At 39.4% G+C, this 21,401-nt stretch overlaps 1 protein-coding gene across 2 annotated transcripts in view; it reads right to left on the bottom strand.

Annotated features, from left to right (window-relative positions):
• DERA (deoxyribose-phosphate aldolase) overlaps positions 1–21,401 on the bottom strand; it is a 116,992-nt gene that overhangs the window by 44,816 nt on the left and 50,775 nt on the right. For both annotated transcript variants that reach the window (XR_003001575.1, XM_024733397.1), the window contains exon 6: positions 3,349–3,477. Coding sequence is in view for 1 of the 2 variants with exons in the window: in XM_024733397.1 (XP_024589165.1) it covers positions 3,349–3,477 (129 nt within the window). In the remaining variant the exon portion in view is untranslated. The remainder of the gene's footprint in view (positions 1–3,348; positions 3,478–21,401) is intronic.

Below are 21,401 nucleotides of genomic sequence, written 5' to 3'. Positions count from 1 at the left end.
GAGGGCCCCCGGTACCCAAAAAAAAAAAAAAAAAAATTAGACAAAGTGAACATTCAGACGAAGGTCTAGTACCAGAGATAACAAGGGACGTGTCATAATGATGAATATGCTAATTCAACAGGTAAACATACCAATCCTAAAAGTGTCTATACTTAACAACAGAGCTCCAGAGCTCCATAATAAAGTTAGAAAAAGCTGACAAAACTAAAAGGATAAGTATGCAGATCCACAATCATATCTGGAGATTTTAACAGCCCTCTCAGCAATTACTAGAAAAAGTACACCAAAGTGAAACCAAGCAAATCAGATCTAAAAAGTGTGATCAACCAACTTGAACTCTTTGAAAAGACTAATAAAACTGGCAGACCCCTAGCAAGACTATTTTCTACCAAAATGAAACAAAGAACAACAACAGAAAACAAAAATGACCAATATCGGGAATAAAAAAGGAGACATAACCATAGACCCTACAGACATCAGACTAATAAGAGAATATTACAAACACTTCAGACCAATAAATTTAGCAACTCATATATGTGTATAATGAAAAGCCACTAAGCAAACTCCTTATACATAGAACGTGACAGATATCACAGCTATTACCTCGGGGGTGGGGGAGGGGGAACAAGCACAAAAGAGTACATACTATATAAGTATAATGTTCTAAAACTGGCAAGCTAATCTATAGTGATAAAATCAGATCAGTTATTGCACCTGGAGCAGAAGGTAAAAAGAGTGGGACTGCAATCATATCGTACACTTAACACTTGAACTTTATTGAATGTAAGTTTACCTCAGTGAAGTTGATTTTGAAGAAAACAAAAACAGTTTTAAAAAATACTACAGAAATAGGATGAAACATGAGTTTAGACCATAAAGTTTTTGAATTTAAAAAATCTTTCAAAACATACTTCGTTTATGTTATATACCTTCTTAACAAAATAGGAAGCATAAACTGTGGGCCAGGAAGTGCATGATACTTCACAAAGATGTGCCTTTAATTCATGATAAGATCTAGCACAGTGCCTTGGGAGACAGCTGGGTTATAACTGAAAAAGCAATACACCTGAAGCCAGAAGATCTGGGTTCAAATAATGACTTATGTGATCAGTTAGCTGTGAACCTTAGGCAAGTCTCTCCATCTTAAGTTTCTTCATCAACTACAGGGCTGGTGTGAAGGTGAAGAAATATTATTGTAACGTATCTAGTAAAACACCTCACAGACAAAGTTATATTACTCACAGTAATAGACACTGATTAGATGAAGAAATGAAGGCGATAAACAATGACATGGACATGGATACAAGCCAACAGGAACAGGGGAGAGCGTGTTTCTAGTCACATTTCTGTTTGTGGCTGCAATGGGTGGGATGGAGGATGGAACAGAAGTGTCCAAGCATGAGGACCTAATACCATGTTCCTATCCTATGCAGTAGGTGCAGGGAGTAGGACAGGGTTGGCTGCTGGCCCAGAATGAATATACTTTCACTGTGACCTGGATCCCGGCATTCTGGGCTAACTCCCTTGTCCTGGTGAGGAGCGTGAAAAGGGAGGCTACTTGTCTACCTAAGACTCCAATGGGCTTTGCCCAGGTTCCTGAGAGTTGCAGCATCTTCTATTACTGGGGGCCTCTGAAATGCCAACATAACTGATGACCCACTCTTTAAAGTGATCCACTCTTCCCTATCCTTGGGTTTTCAGAGATTCTGCTCTAAATAAAACAAGCAGAGCGGGCTTCCCTGGTGGCATAAAAAAAAAAAAAAAAAAAAAAAAAAAAAAAAAACAAGCAGAGCAGAGATCTTTTGGATACAGTGGCAGTGACCAGAGTAACAGCTTCATTAACGCCTAGTTGGCTGATAGAGTTCCAGGGAACGATGCTTCGAAGGTCTGAGTCTTCAAAAAGTGCACGAGTAGAAAAATCTAGAGGGTGACCACAACAAAGGCCCAGATTTAAGACCTGAGAAGTCACGTATCTTCCAAACATGGAGCCACTAGTAGGGCACCTAAAAATCCAATACTGAGTCACAGTATAGTATCTGATGGAGGTTTTAACAGATCAGTATGAGGGCATGCAGAGGGGATAATAAACCAAGTGGTGGGGGAGGAAGCAGTATTGGGGAAATATTCTCGAGAAGAGTGACAACTATGCTGAATCTAAAGATGTTCAAGAGTTATTTGGGCAAAAGGCATTCCAGGCAGGGACACAGCAGGTACAAAGACTCCAAGGGATTGGACGGTGCCATGTGCAGAGCACAGCGGGTAATTCCATAGAGCTGGAGCACATGGTATGCAGGGAAAATGAGGCGATGGCAGAAGCACAGGCAGGGTCTTGAGAAAGACCCTTTTTATTTTTATTTTTTTGGTCATGCCACACGGCTTGCAGGATCTTAGTTCCCCGATCAGGGATCGAACCTGGGCCCCTTGCAGTGGAAGTGCGGAGTCCTAACCACTGGACCACCAGGGAATTCCCTGGGAAGGTCTTTTTTTAAAGTCGGGCTGAAGGAATTTATATTGTATCTTGAAAATGAAGGGGAGCCACTGAAGGATCTTCAGCAAGCAGTACCATAACCAAATTGGCATTTTAAAGAGATCATTCTGGCAACAGTGTGGAGAACAGATTGAAAGGGGACAGAAGTAGAGACAGGGAAAACTAGTTAGGAGACCGGTGAAGTGATCCATGTGGGGAGTGACAGTGGTCTAAGAGAGCAGCACACAGAATGGAGCGAGGACGTATTAGATACGGTAAAAAAGTAGAACTCTCGAGACTCGTTCACTGATCCATATGAAGGTGAGAAAAGGCAATCCAGCAGGACTCCCAAGTTTCAGGCTTGGGCGTATGACTGGCTAGACATGCTGTCTGTAAAGATAAAGGATAAGTCAAGCTACATTTCAAAATATAAAAAACAAGGACAATGCCCTAAATTTAAGAAGAAAAAATTAACACAAACAAAGCACAGGCTGCCTTAGACAGTATGGAGATGGATCTCTGAGAAAAATCAAACCCTAAATTCACAGAGGGGAAGAAGTCAGTTAAGGAAATTTCTGTCTAACATATGTTGATGAATGAATAATCAAAGAATAACACAGAAAGCAATTCACTAACAAGAGAGCCATCTACTGCCTCACAAGGATACTGCAATGATAAAATGCCACCAAAAGACGTGGCAGAAAGCCAAGTTTGCGAACATCTCCCACTGCACACGTATTCATAAAGTATCTGACGCCCCACCAAAACAAACTCCAAGTGGTCAGCACTTGCAGCTAATAGCCAAATGCTCTGACTCACTTATTTCTTCTAAAAACATCAATGCAGTATATACCATCATTTCAGTATAAAACCTGGCTTACCTGCCATCATGGCTATCATACTGGCTTTATAGACATTCGTAAGAGATCCAAGTTCTCCTGTTGCTAAGATGGTTTTCAGATGAGCCTCCCCACAGGCCTTGCGAAACTGACGAATCTCATCATACAGGGCTGGGGAAGGAAATAATTGAGGCAGTTACAAAGCAGGCAAGTGATAACATAACTTGGCAGCCGTTCGGAGCTGGTAGAACCCATCTCAGATTTAGGAAACATAAACCATTTGTCACTTTCTAAAAATCACCCCAATTTAATATCACCTCAAGCATTCTGTTGCAGTTCACATCCTGTTACAAGGAATGCTTAGTTTGCTATCATGAAACTCTTTCTATGCCCTGGCCCAAGGTCCTGAGCCATGGAGCTTTTAAAATATCATTATAATGACATGGAAATTACAAACAGTTTTTACTGCTTCCATATGATGGTTACTTACAGTAAAAAAGAAATCCATCTACCAGATACACAAGGGTATGCTACTTTGCAAACTGAAGAAAAAAATCCTCAGGTCCTTATTAATTCTCACATTCACACAAAATAAGTTCTCTTGTTGGAATATAAAGCAGGCCTTTCCTGAGAGCTCTGCTAATGGTAATAAAGACATAAGAGCTTGCCCCCCTATCTGCCAGGGTATGTGTCTATATATCGGACTAAAAAGTGTTCAGCCTGGCCAGGTAGTGATGGATGTATGTACACAAATCCAGCTGTAGAGGAATTCAGAGATGCAGCTTTGAATCTATTAACCTCTGACCCCAACAGCACATTTGGCTTTCTAGAACTCCATATAGGACTCTGAAAACAGCTGGATTAAAAAAAAAAAAAAATTAGTCTCAAGTCAGCAAACTCAGTCAAACCATGAAAGTTATAACAAGATAAACAAAACTTGTCTTCTCAATCCTAGAAAACTTGAACTTAACCTGAACCTCAAGAGTGAAAACTGAACACAAATAAAGGCAAGGATTCTATTACAAGATGCACAGTAAAGTCCAGTGTTCGTTGCCTCCAAGAGGTACCCACAGGCCTTTTAAGAAAGAATTGAATAGTTTCACAAATCCCTAATAATCATTGGTTTTGAGTATTAGAGACCATCTGAGATGCCACACCTCCCACCTTACCCTGTGCATCCCACGTAAACTATGAGAAAATCATCTTACCCACACATCCAATATGACAACATGTGAGAATGGTATAAACAGCCAAAGAATATGTGGCAATAACAATTTATATTCTTTTAACTCAGAGCATGAATCTTGGATGGAATGACATTTATTGAGTTACCAAATCTAAAAAGAGAAAGTTGTCCACTAAGAACTAATGACAAGGAAATCTCTTGATCTAACAATTCAAGAAGGCTAGGGACTTCACTGGTGGTCAAACGATAAGCCTCTGTGCTTCCACGGCAGGGGACAGGGGTTTGATCCCTGGTCGGGGGACTAAGATCCCACATGCTGTGCTGTGTGGCCAAAAGAAAAAAAAAAAAAAAAATTCAAGGAAATCAAAAAATAACTAGAAACAAATGACAATGAAAACTCAGTGACCCAAAGCCTATGGGATGCAGCAAAAGCAGTTCTAAGAGGGAACTTTATAGCTATAAAAGCCTACCTCAAGAAACACAGAAAATCTCAAATAAACAATCTAAACTTACACCTAAAGGAACTAGAGAAAGAAGAAAACACAAAACCCAAAGTTAGCAGAAAGAAAGAAATCATACAGATGAGAGCAGAAAAAAATGAAATAGAAACAAAGAAAATAACAGCAAAGATAAATAAAACTAAAAGCTGGTTCTTTGAGAAGATAAACAAAATTGATAAACCATTAGCCAGACTCATCAAGAAAAAGAGGGAGAGGACTCAAATTGATAAATTAGAAATGAAAAAGGAGAAGTTACAACAGACACCAAAGAAATACAAAGCATCCTAAGAGACTACTACAAGCAACTCTATGCCAATAAAATGGACAACCTGGAAGAAATGGACAAATTCTTAGAAAGGTATAACCTTCCAAGGCTGAACCAGGAAGAAATAGAAAATATGAACAGACCAATCACAAGCACTGAAACTGAAACTGTGATTAAAAATCTTCAAACAAACAAAAGTCCAGGACCAGATGGCTTCACAGGTGAATTCTATCAAACATTTAGAGAAGAGCTAACACCCATCCTTCTCAAACTCTTCCAAAAAACTACAGAGGAAGGAACACTCCCAAACTCATTCTATGAGGCCACCATCACCCTGATACCAAAACCAGACAGATACTACAAAAAAAGAAAATTACAGACCAATATCAGTGATGAATATAGATGCAAAAATTCTCAACAAAATACTAGCAAACAGAATCCAACAACACATTAAAAGGATCATACATCATGATCAAGTGGGATTTATCCCAGGAATGCAAGGATTCTTCAATATACACAAATCAATCAATGTGATACACCATATTAACAAACTGAAGAAGAAAAACCATATGATCATCTCAACAGATGCAGAAAAAGCTTCTGACAAAATTCAACACCCATTTATGATAAAAACTCTCCAGAAAAGTGGGCATAGAGGGAACCTACCTCAACATAATAAAGGCCATATACGACAAACCCACAGCCAACATCATTCTCAATGGTGAAAAACTGAAAGCATTTCCTCTAAGATCAGGAACAAGACAAGAATGTCCACTCTCATGACTATTATTCAACATAGTTTTGGAAGTCCTAGCCACGGCAATCAGAGAAGAAAAAGAAATAAAAGGAATACAAGTTGGAAAAGAAGAAGGAAAACTGTCACTGTTTTCAGATGACATGATACTATACATAGAGGATGCTACCAGAAAAATACTAGAGCTAATTGATGAATTTGGCAAAGTTACAGGATACAAAATTAATGCACAGAAATCTCTTGCATTCCTATACACTAATGATGAAAAATCTGAAAGAGAAAATAAGGAAACACTCCCATTTACCATGGCAACAAAAAGAATAAAATACCTAGGAAGAAACCTACCTAAGGAGACAAAAGACCTGTATGTACAAAAATTTTAAGACACTGATGAAAGAAATTAAACATGATACCAACAGATGGAGAGATATACCATGTTCCTGGATTGAAAGAATCAATATTGTGAAAATGACTATACTACCCAAAGCAATCTACAGATTCAATGCAATCCCTATCAAATTACCAATGGCATTTTTTTACAGAACTAGAACAAAAAATCTTCAAATTTGTATGGAGACACAAAAGACCCCAAATAGCCAAAGCAGTCTTGAGGGAAAAAAACAGACTTGGAGGAATCAGACCCCCGACTTCAGACTATGCTACAAAGCTACAGTAATCAAAACAATATGGTACTGGCACAAAAACAGAAACATAGATCAATGGAACAAGATAGAAAGCCCAGAGGTAAATCCATGCACTTATGGTCAACTAATCTATGACAAAGGAGCCAAGGATATACAATGGAGAAAAGACAGTCTCTTCAATAAGTGGCACTGGGGAAACTGGACAGCTATATGCAAAAGAACGAAATTAGAACACTCCCTAACACCACACACAAAAATAAACTCAAAATGGATTAGAAACCTAAATGTAAGACCAGACACTATAAAACTCTCAGAGGAAAATATAGGAAGAACACTCTTTTTTTCAGGGGTACGTGGGCCTTTCACTGTTGTGGACTCTCCCGTTACAGAGCACAGGCTCTGGATGCGCAGGCTCAGTGGCCATGGCTCACGGACCTAGCCGCTCTGCGGCATGTGGGATCTTCTCGGACCGGGGCACAAACCCGTGTCCCCTGCATCGGCAGGCGGACTCTCAACCACTGTTCCACCAGGGAACCCCGAAGAACACTCTTTGACTTAATCACAGCAAGATCTTTTTTGATCCACCTGCTAGAGTAATGGAAATAAAAACAAAAATAAACAAATGGGACCTAATGAAACTTAAAAGCTTTTGCACAGCAAAGGAAACCATAAACAAGATGAAAAGACAACCCTCAGAATGGGAGAAAATATTTGCAAATGAATCAACGGACAAAGGATTAATCTCCAAAATATATAAACAGCTCATGCAGCTCAATATTAAAAAAACAAACAACCCAATCCAAAAATGGGCAGAAGATCTAAATAGACACTTCTCCAAAGAAGACATACAGATGGCCAAGAAGCACATGAAAAGCTGCTCAACATCACTAATTATTAGAGAAATGATAATCAAAATTACAATGAGGTATCACCTCACACCAGTTAGAATGGGCTTCACCAGAAAATCTACAAACAACAAATGCTGGAGACTGTATGGAGAAAAGGGAACCCTCTTGCACTGTTGTTGGGGATGTAAACTGATACAGCCACTATGGAGAACAGTATGGAGGTTTCTTAAAAAACTAAAAATAGAATTACCATATGATCCAGCAATCCCACTACTGGGCATATACCCAGAGAAAACCATAATTCAAAATATCACATGCACCCCAATGTTCACTGCAGCACTATTTACAATAGTCAGGTCATGGAAGCAACCTAAATGCCCATCAACAGACGAATGGATAAAGCAGATGTAGTATATATATACAATGGAATATTATTCAGCCATTAAAAGGAACGAAATAGGGTCATTTGTTGAGACATGGATGGATCTAGAGACTGTCATACAGAGTGAAGTAAGTCAGAAAGAGAAAAACAAATATCGTATATTAACGCCTATATGTGGAACCTAGAAAAATGGTACAGATGAACCGGTCTGCAGGGCAGAAATTGAGACACAGATGTAGAGAACAAACGTATGGACACCAAGGGGGGGAAAGCGGCAGGGGGATGGGGGTGGTGGTGTGATGAATTGGGCGATTGGGATTGACATGTGTACACTCGATATGTATAAAATTGATGACTAATAAGAACCTGCTGTACAAAAAAAATAAATAAAATTAAAATTTTTTTAAAAAAGAAATAGGCTGATGTGCAGTTCACTTATGATTTAATTAATGATTTTTCTTCCTAGTACAATGTTGCCATCAAAAGCAAGCTTAAGAGTGAAACCAATGTGGATTTAAAACCCAACTCCGTCACTTCCTGTGTGACCTCAGGCAAGTTATTTCTGTCAGCTCACTTCCGTCCTTAAAGTGTCAATAACAATATTTACTTTATAGGGTTATATGAGGATTAAAAGAGAAGATATATATACAGTACTTCACACATTGCCTGTCTTACTGTAAGCACTCAAAAAGTTTAATCATCAAGCTCAGAATTCTAGTAAAATGAGTTTTCACTAAGTGTTGTGTGATAAAAGTCAAATCGTGCTGCATGGCCTGACCCAGCCAACTCTTCGTACTGCACCGAAATTTTGCTATACGGATTAGTGCTTACAACCAGTGAGCCATCAGATAAGGCTTGAAAATATTTTATCACAGCATTTGTTAAAGTAAACTTTGGCCTGTATAGCAAAATTCTTAAAACATTGATCCTGAGCATGTTTATGAACAAAATTACCACCAGCCTTTTTCTGAAACATATTACCTTTTGACCCAGTGAATTTCTTCACCTACAGTTAAAGTTAACCAGAAAAAACAGATGTATTGTATGACTCAATTATCAGCCATCTGTAGTTTACGCTTTTTAATCCATGATGCAAACAGAATGAACCAAAAATGGTCACTTCAAGCTTAACTGGATTTAACAAATATGGAACTAGTGCCTTCTGATTCTTTAACTGCCAACTCCTCAAATCATTTTACTGACCTATTTCACCACATAACAGGATCAAGGTTTTCTGAGCAAATAACTTAAATCTTTAAAGATCAACATTGGGAAAGTTGTTATTTGTTTCTGTTACCATTCTGCCCAGAGTATACCAGGACAATTACATCAAGAAGCACACACCAGGTCTGGCCTTTTTAAAGTGTTGCCTGGGCTCCATCAAATGAATGCTTCTCCTTGGTCCTTTGAATCTTACTGAGTGATGCAAAGATGAAGAACAGTTAGGGGTTTTCATCAGTACTGCAGCAACAGCAATGGCAGCCGATCCAAGAGTCCAGTGGCCACCAGCCAGCAGCACGGTACCCGTGCTGGCCAGTGGAAGCAACACCGGCAGTGGCCCTGTAAGCAGACTCTTCCTGTGGCACAGCTGGCTTATTCTTAGCTCCCCACTCTTTCATGGTCCTGCTTGTTTTCTAAGCCTGGTTCTCCAGGCTTCCCACTGATTCAGTGAGCTACTCTACATCCTCCTAATGAATCCCTTTTCAGCTTAATCAGAATTGTTTTCATTAGTTTTTAACCCACAACTCCAGTAGAACACATACAGAAGACTGGGGAAGTATGGTGTAGTGGGCAACAGTGTGGGTGCTCCGACGGCCTGGATTGAGATCCTAGTTCTAAACTAATGTGTTGTTTGATCTGCACAAAATTACTTAACCGTTGCCTTGGTTTTCTCATCTATAAAATGGGGATAATAGAGGTTCACATATTTTGTGGACTTATTTCGAGCATTAAATAGGTTACTATACATTAAAAGTTCTAAGGACAGTATCCAGCACCTAGTTAACAATCAGGGAACGTCAGTCACTTGTTCTCCTGCCGCTGGTAGTGGCGGTGATGCTGTTACAGTTTCTGCTGAGTGCTTATCACATTCAGAGCACAAAGGGACTGACAAAAGCAGAGGACACCATGATCTACGTTTCCTAAAGAACATAAGATACGACCGCTTTGGGGCACTAGAACAGAAGTGTAGTTTACTATATCACAAACGTCTTTTAGCTTTGTTTAACTCAGAGCCCATGCTCCTTTGGATAGCAGAGACTGCTGGTATAAGACAGTTTTGGCTACTTGCTAGTCATGGAAACTTGTAGGAATTACCATTTTTCTAAGCCTAAATTACTTAGGGGGCTTCAGTTTGCTCACATATTTTGGGGAAGATTAAACAGAATACATGCAGCTAGACGAGTACCAGGCATTTGCTAAGCATTTAATTATTCCATACTAGTTTTCTATATTTTTCCTTATGTAGTTTCTGAAATCCAAAAATAACTTTAGAAAACAAATCAAAGCAAGTACTGTCCTAATACTTATAAAAATATACTTAGAATTTACAGATCTTACTTACAAAAAAAATAAATAAATAAACCATTTCACTCCAACACAAACCATGGAAGCCACAAGAAGCACTGGTAGCTTTGAACACCTGGCATTGCAGTAACAGTCACCCTGGAAACTAGATAAATGCCATATGCAAATCAAAGCAACTTGATGGCTGAAATGTAACCTAGTCAATCTCCAATCATAATGTCCTTTACCATACTCAACTTTCACTTTCCGTTCAATATGAATAAGCAAAACAATGGAAAAACTAATGGGTGGGTTTCCTCCTACATTTGCAGGAAAGGACAGCAGCAGGATGTAGATTTATATAATTGCTACAGGACTATATACGTGGAGGAAATTACAAGTGAAGTAGCAAGTTCAAGAGATCCTCCTTCCAAAAAATTCCTCATTAGGAATCATTACCCAAAAGAATTAAAAATCCTCCAAGTTTTCAAAGCATCTTCCTTCAAAAATTCTCAAAGTGTTGTCTACACATTGAGGGACGCTCTTACCAGTGAGGGTTGGGAATTCTGGAAAACTTGGTAAGCACAGCCAGCCTGAGTACGCAGTACTGGGCCAGGGAGACAGCCTGCACCGTCGAGAGACTGTTACATACAAGGGAATTGAGCAAATAAGTAACTATACTGATGAAAATGGGAGGAAAATTTCTCACTGACGAGAAAAAGAGGCATAAATATAGAAAAGGAGAGGGCAAGAATAAACCATGTGCTGTTGGCTTGTAATGGAAGTTATCCACGCGAACTCATGTTTCTAAGACAGATAGATAGACAAACAGATGTATGCGTGTTTGTATGTGTATTGTATACATTCAGATATTTTGTAGAGCGTTCCACTGAGAAGGCCTAGAAACAACAACCCTGTAGCAATGAGTACACCTGGCACCCAGATCTTGGTTTCTAAATGCCAGTCTTCAATAAAAGGAAGCAGAGCTCCTTGGGAAAATGGCTGATTCCAAGCTTGGGGCAGAGAAAGCTGAAAATAAGCCAGAAATATCTTGTATAAGAATTACAAGGAAGGTCTTAGAGAAAAATGGAAACATGTCAAAAGGACAGAGGAGCCAGTCTGAAGCAGCTGCCACTTCCCATATCTGGGACAATTTGAGTACCAAAATAAATAATGACAGTAATGGATTAAACCAACTGAGTAAAATAGGCATCCATGAGTTCTTACAGAGAGGAAGAAAGGGAGGGAGGAGAAGGTAATGCTAACTAGTAAGTACAGAAGAAATGATGGAATTAGAAAATCACCATTTGGCAACTATCGGGAGTAATAACTAAAGAATTATCAATGAACACTAAAACAACTGAGTAAAAGTTAGATAAGGAACAGGATATTAACATAGTCTCAAAATATCTCCATTCATAATGGATGCTAATTACCTATTAAAATACAAAATACTTATTAATTTTACAACGGACAAACTTGGCAGAAACCATATTAGCCAAGTAAAAAAGTAACATCATCAATAATGGGACAAATCAACATGTTGGGACTCCTGAAATAATGCACTGAGAAGAACAGAGCAAAAGTTCAGTGTTATTCCTATCAAAAATACCTAACTTGAATCTAATCATGAGGAAACATGCAACACACCCGAACTGAGGTACACTTTACAAAATAATAGACCTCCATGCTTCAAACACAAGGAAAGATTGAGGACTATTCCAGATTGAAGAAGCCTAAAGAGACATGGAACAATTGAATTTGGACCTAATTAAAACATTACTAGGATAATCTGCAAAACCTGAACGAAGTCTGTGGATTTAATGGTGGTATGATAGTGCTAATTTCCGGACTTTGAGGGTGCACTGCGGCTTCGTATAAGAGCGTCCCTGTTTTTAGGAAATACACACTGAAGTATTTAATAGCAATGGATCAAGAGCTCTGCAACTTAATCTCAAATAATTCGAAGAAAAATTATATCTAAATCTCTATCAATCTATCTATCTATTAATCTGCCTACACACAGAGAGAGGGAGGGAAGGCAAAAAGATAAACAGGGTAGAATTTTATAATTGGGGAATCTGAGTGAAGAGTAAACAGGAGTTTTGTGTACTATTTCTGTAACTTTTCTGTAAGTTTTAAATTATTCAAAAACAAAAGTTAAAAAGTTACAACAAATGCTGTTGTAATTTATTTAGCATCCAGGTATTTTTCTCATGGGAGGGCTTTTGAAACTATCAACCATTCTACTGTTTTGTAAAAAAAAAAAAATGCGTGATTATATGTGGCACATATTATTTTATAACCTGCTTTTTTTCCCTTTGATATATCATAGACATCTTTCCAAATTAATAAATACAGGTCTGTAGCACAATTTTTAATGGCTGTACAATCTTCCATCGCATGGTCGTAAATAATGTATTCAATCATCTTTCTATTATTGGATATTTAAGGTTTCAGATTTTTTGCTCTTATAAACAATACTTCAGCCAACACCCTTATAGTTAAGTCTTTGCATACGTCATGACATATTCCTTAGAGCATTTATTAATTTTTCTGCTCACATACTCATAGTACATATTCATTGTTAAAAATTCAAACACACACAGCAGAGAAGTGGCTGGCATAGTGATGTCACATTAAAAAACCTGATAATAAATGTTTTGACTTGTAACGAGCTTTTTCAGGAGTAGTGAGAGTGGGTATACGAGAAACCCAGGATGGATTACATTGTAGATGCTTAATCAATACAACGGCACAACCAGCAGAGGTGTGGTCTCCTGTCTGTCCCGTCTCATCCCTCCTACTGGTGTTACACTGAGGAAGAGGAACGGAGGTCAGAGCCTGACCTTCAGCTTGTCACTGCCAGTGGGAACAACAAGCGGGGCTGTGCTGGTGGAGTGGTCCCTGGTAGGACTCAGAGAACTCAGCCACTCTGGGAATGGCCTGTGTGCATGACGATGCTGATCCAAGGGGTGGAGGGGCTCACACTGCATCAGTTTTACACAGCATCCAAAACAGGGCGACCACTGGCTCTACCTTCTGCCTCCCCGTGTCAGCAGGAACTCTCATCTAAAGCATTCTACGTTTCTCTACCTAAAATTATCCTCTTTCTTTCCAGCTCCCACCTAAAAGGAAAAGAGATTCCTAATTTTGCGGCTGCTGGCAACCTGTTAAGTTTTCTGGGAAAAGCACTGCTGTAGATATAGAAAACTATGTTAGTGAAGCTTTCATGTATAGGAATTATGAACTGAGTAAGAACCCAAGTGTTTAAAGACAATATCTTCTATCTAAAAGCCATGAAGTAGATTTCCCTTTACATTTCGTGCTATTCAAAGGCACTTAAAAAATAATTGTTAACGAACATATCTAAGCAATTATTTTTTGAGTACCGGAAAGATGTTCAACACTGTACATGAGTGGCCTGAAAATAACTCTTAAGATAATTATATGTACAGTCAAACACTTAATATAAAATTATACAGCAACCTTTTAATCTAAAAAAGCCACAAAATGTTCAAGAACAGTTTTCATCCACTAAGGCAACTAATTAATCTTGTAAGACTAAAAGAGATGAGCTAAAACACGAGGTAGTAAAATAACCTGCAAGAGATAAAACACACACATTTTTGTCAATAGTATTTGAAGTTCTGAAGAATCATAGCATCAAAAAAAATAATAATAAAATAAAAGCATACAGCTACCGTAAGTATCTCCAGATTTCTTCTTTTATAAACAACCCTCAAAACAGAAAGCACAGATTATGGGTTATGTGATTCCTCCCCAAAACGTGTCTATAGATTTAGAGATTGCTTTTCTCATAAGATACTATGATTAACAGTTCTCCAAAACAAAGAAAAATCCTAACTTCTTTTAAGAGATGTTCTTTCTACCACCCTTCTTTTGTAAAAATAAGCGAGTAAGAAAAATAAATTGCTGCCCAGAGTCAAGATTTTCAAGATCTTCTTGCATGCAACACAATGACAGATACTGTGGCTTTGGCTGGAATATTTCATTCTCTCACCCTAAAGCTCCTGAGAGTCATGAGACACGTACTCCACAAACCAAATGTGGGAAAGCAAGTCAAAGCTGAAGGACTGAATGGGGTAAAAGAAGTACGTGAGGCTCTGGATACAGAAGACAAACAATATTTCCAGTTGTGATTCTGAACACACAATGCTGGAAAAATGTCACAGAAGTAGCCACCTCTGGAGTCATGTGTGCTGGTGCTCCAGTGTGGAGTGGGTTTCCAAAAACTAGCAAAGCCAGTTCTAGGTCCTAATAAGCTCAAGGTCCTGGAAGATTCTTGAATCTGATAGCATTCCCATGTCACTGGTAACGTATTAGGTGAATATGTGCAGCAGACAGAGAGAGGTCATAAAAAAGTAAAAAATGAACACCTTTGTATATTTACAGAACATGGAATGCATTTAATTTTCAAAACCTGCTCAATAAGGTTTATAAGACGATGAACCTCTTCTGGTGAATTCTTTCTTCAAAGAACTGTTTATGGAACGCAACTGAGGTGTCAACTTCAATAGCATCATTAAAAAATACCGTATTACAAGTCCTTATCATTGGAATAATACACACAGACAATGAAAACACCAAATATAAAATCACAGGCCGTTGTAGCTCTAAAAGACTGCACAAGTCCTTACGTCTTATCCCCTCACTGGTAGCTTATTTAAATGGAGGCAAAGAGAAGTGAAGTATTTGCCCAAGGACTCAGTGTAAATTGGCAAAATTATAAATACTAAAACCCGTGTGAGTTCCTCATTAACTCAATGCATGTGCTGTGTCAATATTTCCCTTGACAACATACTACCCTCATCAGGAGGAAGAGCGGGAAGGAGAAGAAACCGCAGTTGGCAAGGAGGGATTCATCTGGGCCAAGCCACAGGATAACCAATTTATGCACATTATCTAATTTAATCCCTATTACGACCCCATGAAGTAGATACCGCTATTCCTATTTTACAGAGAAGGAACAGAAGGTACAGAGAAGTTAAGTAACTTGTCTAAGAGCAAATAGCTACTGACGATAGCACCAGGATTCCAACCAAGTTCTGTCTAATGCAAAGACCCTGCACAGACCAACTATTTTGGGTCTCCTAGAGTGACCCCCCTTCTTCCTCCACAATGTATCCCTTCTGGGTATGTTCTGGGTCTGTGACTCCAATGACAGTTGACCCATCTGGCCAGCTAGGTACCCCCCCTCTCTCCCGGTACAGCACAGGAGAGCTGCTCTCTTCATCTCAGAGCACAGTCTTCCCAGGGAGAGGAGAACCATCCGCCCAAGAGCACAGAAGTAGATGTCTTTCTGGCTAAACACACCATAGTAACACTGTTCCTTAAGCCTCCTGTTCACAGCTAACTGCAGAGCCAGGTTAAATAAATGGCAACATGTGGGAGATATGATTTGTACTAGTTAATCAATATGTAAATCCAGCAATGCTTCGATTACGCGGCACCTAAACTATGTAGAATCAAGAACTAGAAGCTTTGGGGGACTTCCCTGGCAGTCCAGTGGTTAAGATTCCACACTTCCAATGCAGGGGGCACAGGTTCAATCCTGGTCGGGGAATTAAGATCCCGCACGCCACTTGGCAGGGCCAAAAAAAAAAAGAAAAAAAAAAGAACCAGAAGTATATTAAAAACAAACAAACAAAAAAGATGCTCCAAGTTAGTGCTTCTCCTTAGGACTATGGGATGGCAGGGGAAGAAGGGGTGGAATTAAAATCACCTAGAGTGATTTTCAGTGTAGATTCTTACTCCTCCCTTACATCCAACCCCCAATCCTGATATTACACATATTCAGGGGAATGTGCTAGATTCTGTGAGGAAGGGAGCTGGGGCAAGTAATCAGAAAACATCTGTCAGATAATTCTGAGAACCAGCAATACATTCCACACCCCATCCAGTTAAAACCACCGTCCGGAGCGATAAGTTAGATGGTGCAAGTTGCTGTACCCAGATGGAAAGGAGTGAGGGAAGGACAGTATAATGAGCTGACAGTAAGAAGCCTAACAGCAAAGGACCAGGCACGACAGCAATAACAAAGATGTTTAAATACAAAGATATACAAAATCCAAAAACAAGCACAGCAGTCTGGACCATTAGCTATGGGGCAAGTCACCTTGGAGACTTCAGTAGCCCCTAAGAACGTCACTGTATTCCAGGATAATAATATACAGGCAAACCTCAAGAGATACTGCGGGGTCAGTTCCAAACCACCACAATAAACCAAATATCAGAATAAAGCGAGTCACATGAATTTTTCAGTTTCCCAGTGCATATAAAAGTTATGCTTACGCTATACTTTAATGTACTAAATGTGCAATAGCATTATGTCTGAAAGAACAACGTACTTACCTTAATTAAAACATATTTTATTGCTAAGAAATGCTAACCACCATCTGAGCCTTCAGCAAGTCATAATCTTTTTGTAATGATAACATCAAAGATCACTGATCACAGATCACCTTAATAAATATAATAATAATGGAAAAGTTTGAAATATTGAGCATTTCCAAAATGTGACAGAGATATGAAGTGAACAAATGCTGTTGGAAAAACGGTGCCTACAGACTTGCTTGACACGAGGTTACCCCGAACCTTCAATTTGCAAAAATCTGTGGCGTGCAACAGACAGAAGTGAAATAAAATGAGGTGCCTATAATTACTGATACAATAGTTCTGAATGATCTAGAAAAAACTGTATTTAATAGAAAGTGTAAATAAAGTCAGGGAAATGTAAATATTTTTTAATGCATTTCTTTCTAAAGTGGCTAAAACTCTGCTTTGGTCAAGATTCACTGAATTTGAATGTCTGCTTATGTGAAACTAATCGATGAAAAGCATCGTTTCATGGGGAATCATTCTGGTGGGGAAACGGAACACGGATTCCAGAGTCAGAGAGATGCGGGTTCCGTGCTCTGGAGGTTTGGTCCTCAGCACAGGGAACAGCCGAAATCAGTGAGGATAGGAGGTTTCCAAGGGAGAGTGTGCAGAGTCTGAGACGTTTGAGAGTTTGCTGGGACAGAACTTGAGTGATGACAGAAGAAGCGGAGGAGCTTCCAAACAAGACGCAGCAGTATTCAGAAACACGGAGGAAAACCTGAAGAAAGCAGGGTCACCAAAGCCATGACAAGAGAGTGTTTCCAGGAGGAAACGGTCCATTGTGTCAGCTGCTGCTGCAGGACAAAGCTAAACGACTGAAGAGTATCTCCTGGGCATAGCAAAATAACAGGGCATTGTTATCTTGGAAAGAACAGAATCAAGAGAAACAGGTACATACGGCTCTTTTAAGAATTTCAGCCACAAAGGGGAGAATGGAAAGGGAGACTCAGCTGGGGATGAGGAGAAATGGTGACATGTAGGCTTTTTTTTTTTTACTGGATAAGAATGTTTGGATAGGGACTTCCCTGGTGGTGCAGTGGTTAAGAATCCGCCTGCCAATGCAGTGGACAAGGGTTCGAGCCCTGGACCGGGAAGATCCCACGTGCCGCAGAGTAACTAAGCCCGTGTGCCATAACTACTGAGCCTGCGCTCTAGAGCCAGCGAGCCGCAGCTACTGAGCCCGCGCTCCGCAACAAGAGAAGCCACCACAATGAGAAGTCCGTGCACCACAACGAAGCCGCGGAGCCGCTGGGCCCGTGAGCCATGGCCGCTGAGCCTGCACGTCCGGAGCCTGTGCTCCGCAACGGGAGAGGCCACAACGGTGAGAGGCCCGCGTACCGCAAAAAAAAAAATAGGCCCAAGGCTGTGAAACTATGGGAGGAGGTGGGAGCCACAGCACGGCCCAGGGACTGGATTCAGGAGGAAGGAGAAGAGGAGAAGCAAGGGGAGTAGATCTGATGCAAGGACACTGAGAAGTTCCTGCGTAACAGATTGTATCTTTCCCGAGAAGCGGCAGGTAGGTTGTCTGCCAGTACTTAAGGAGCCTCAAGGTGGGTGGAAAAGTTAGAAGTTTGAGGGAGTAGATTTTAAATGGTCGTCAAGGAGAATCCAAGAAGAGGAATACGAGCCCTCTCCAGTCTCCCCTTTGAGTCCATACCCTAAACTATGGACCCTTGTGACCATGAGAAATGGTGAAGGTACACTCTGAATGGCCAGGTTTAGAAAACAAGATTCTTTCTTTTGTGCTTTAACCAGTGTCCTACACACCTCAGTGCACAGAGAAGAGGATCCTGGATTAGAAGGTGGAACAGCCTCACAGACACTTCCATCAGCAAATTCCAAGAAGTCAATGTTAGGCTCATATTTTAGTAAAGAGCTAATATTAAAACACGACACCAAAAAATACAATAGGTAATCAAATTGAGAACTGAAATTAAGATAAAACACTGCAGTGAAAAAAGGCCTAAGACATTTGCAGTTTTCTAGTTAGAATTAAATTTCTAGTATTAAATGTTCCTTTTCAATTTGTTTTGGGTCAAGAGGTTATTAACACCATAAAAAGAGTTAACAGAAAAGTATGGTCTGGGACAAAGATGTGTTATTATATTTTGCATGAATGTCTGTTATTGGGAAATTATCAGTTCTTAAAAACAACCATTTCTAGTTCATTAAGGGAAAGGCAATTACATCAAATCTCATCTCCTATAGTATTTTATTTTCCAATTAGTAGTATTCTAGAGACAAGAGCACAAGTTATAATATAAACTATACTTCTATATCTGTAACTACTTAATAAAAGATAAAGGACATACAGTTTTTTATCCAAATAAATGACATAGAGTTTATTTCTAGATTTGTTTTAAGTTATTATGCTGACTCATTTTTTTCTTACTCTAGGCCTTAAATCTTAACTGAAATCTATGACAAGGAACAGACAAGCAGAATTAATATACAAGGACAAGGGACATCTACTTAAAATAAGCCATTTAAGAATGATTGCAACTGCCCAAAGCACACATGAACTACAAGAAAAGGATCAAAAATCAAAAGCACAAAAAGATATTTGTGAACTGTCAAGAATTTAAACCTGGCAAGGCCTAAAAGATGTTGGTAAGTACAGATGGGAGTATCAGGCAATGGGAATGGCCTGACATTCGTTTTCCTAGATCCTTCAGAATTGCTGTGTGACTGGATTCTCCTTGAATACAGGGATGCTCCCAGGGGCTACTGGAATCTCTGAGATGACCTGCCTCATAGCTGTCCAGACAGCTGTGCCTTTTGACTTCATAAATCTTTTTATTTAAACACTGTTGTTATTGTTGTTTTGCCTCAACCTTTGCTGTGAGGCTTTTTATGATCACATCCTGTTTGGCTCACGCAGCCCACTCTCTTTCCCTGCCAACTCCTTTCCATTAAGGCACAGAAATGTGCACCATCTAACATATTAAGAATGTATGGGGGGGACTTCCCTGGAGGCACAGTGGTCGAGAATCTGCCTGCCAATGCAAGGGACACGGGTTTGAGCCCTGGTCCGGGAAGATCCCACATGCTGCAGAGCAACTAAGTCCATGTGCCACAACTAGCGAGCCTGCGCTCTATAGCCCACGAGGCTCAACTACTGAGCCCGTGTGCCACAACTACTGAAACCCGCTCACCTAGAGCCTGTGCTCTGCAACAAGAGAAGCCATCACAGTGAGAAGCTCGCATACCACAATGAAGAGTAGCCCCCGCTTGCAGCAACTAGAGAAAACCCGCATGCAGCAACAAAGACCCAGAGCAGCCAAAAATAAATAAATTAAAAAAAAAAAAAGAATGTATGGGAATGTAGCTAATATTCCAAGCCAAAAGACTACCTTTTCCAGCTTCACTTGCAGCCAAGCCTGGCCACGGAACTCACTTAGGGCCAATGAGGTGTAAGCAAAGATGGTGTGTGAGATTTGGGGACACGACAAGCCCCTATTTCCTGTTGTCCGGGAGATGAATGTAAAAGCTGGAGCTTCAAAAGCCATCACAGACAATGGAGTGTCCTTGAGTATGAGGACAGAAGCCACACTCTTTGGAAGTGGAAGATAAAAGTAGTCCAGGTCTCCAAGAACTTTGTATTTCACAACACCCCTGAAACACCTACTTCCCAACTTCATGTGAGAGAGTAAATCCTTGAGCATCTAAACCACTGACTGAATCTTTGTTGCTCTATAACCAAAAGCAATTCTTAATGGATAAACAATGGAATTATAATTTACAGAAGATGAGATAGATGGATTGATGGATAGAGTCATAGATATCTATGAGATATTGGCAAGACCGATAGGTAGGTTAAGAAAAAATACATTAAATATAGTCCTATTTTTAATTTTTTCACTTTTTAAAAATTTTGATTTTAAACTTAACAGAAGGATGGGCGTTGTACGTGTGTGTATGAAGAGAAAAAAGCTTGCAGAGCTGTGCACTGCAGTGTTATCAAGGGTTATGTGTAGAGGATGAGATTATGTAGAACATCCACTTCTTTATTTCTGGTCAGAACTTTTGTTTTTAACAGTGAGAAGGTATAACCTTTGTAATTAGAATAAAATACGCCAGTTATTTGATATTCACATATCTAAAGAGACAACACGTTATTCTGGCTTAATCCTATGACTGTGTTAAAAATTTTTACTTAAACTACTTGTTACAATGATTTTTCTGAAATACAGAATTGTACTTATTTTAGCTATCAACAATCTCTAAGTATACAAAATGCATTTAAGGCAGAGGTAAAATCAATTCCATCAAAAAAATAATAGCTTGTTACTGGAATGGGAAATGCCCTATTGTAATTGACACGATAGTAAATCATGAATCTCGAAGGTGAATACGTAATAATACCCAGAGGAGCTACGTTCAAGAACAGGAGTAAAAACAGACTTAGCAGACTAATTAATAATCCCACAACCTCCAAACCCACAAAGATTAACATAAAAAAGGAAAGCTTCCTCCATCATATTAAAATAAACTCTGCATAAAAGACTTGCCTGGAGTGATTTTTGTATTGAGTAGCAAAACAGTAGAGAATAGAATAAAAGTTAATAATCCACTGTATGGAAATAACTAATCGCCTAAAGGGATCTAA

This window comes from Neophocaena asiaeorientalis, unplaced genomic scaffold (genome assembly GCF_003031525.2).
Source record: "Neophocaena asiaeorientalis asiaeorientalis breed wild unplaced genomic scaffold, Neophocaena_asiaeorientalis_V1.1 scaffold150, whole genome shotgun sequence".
NCBI lineage: Eukaryota > Metazoa > Chordata > Mammalia > Artiodactyla > Phocoenidae > Neophocaena > Neophocaena asiaeorientalis.
The sequence above is the reverse complement of the archived record's forward strand: the minus strand, read 5'-3'. Positions and strand labels throughout refer to the sequence as shown.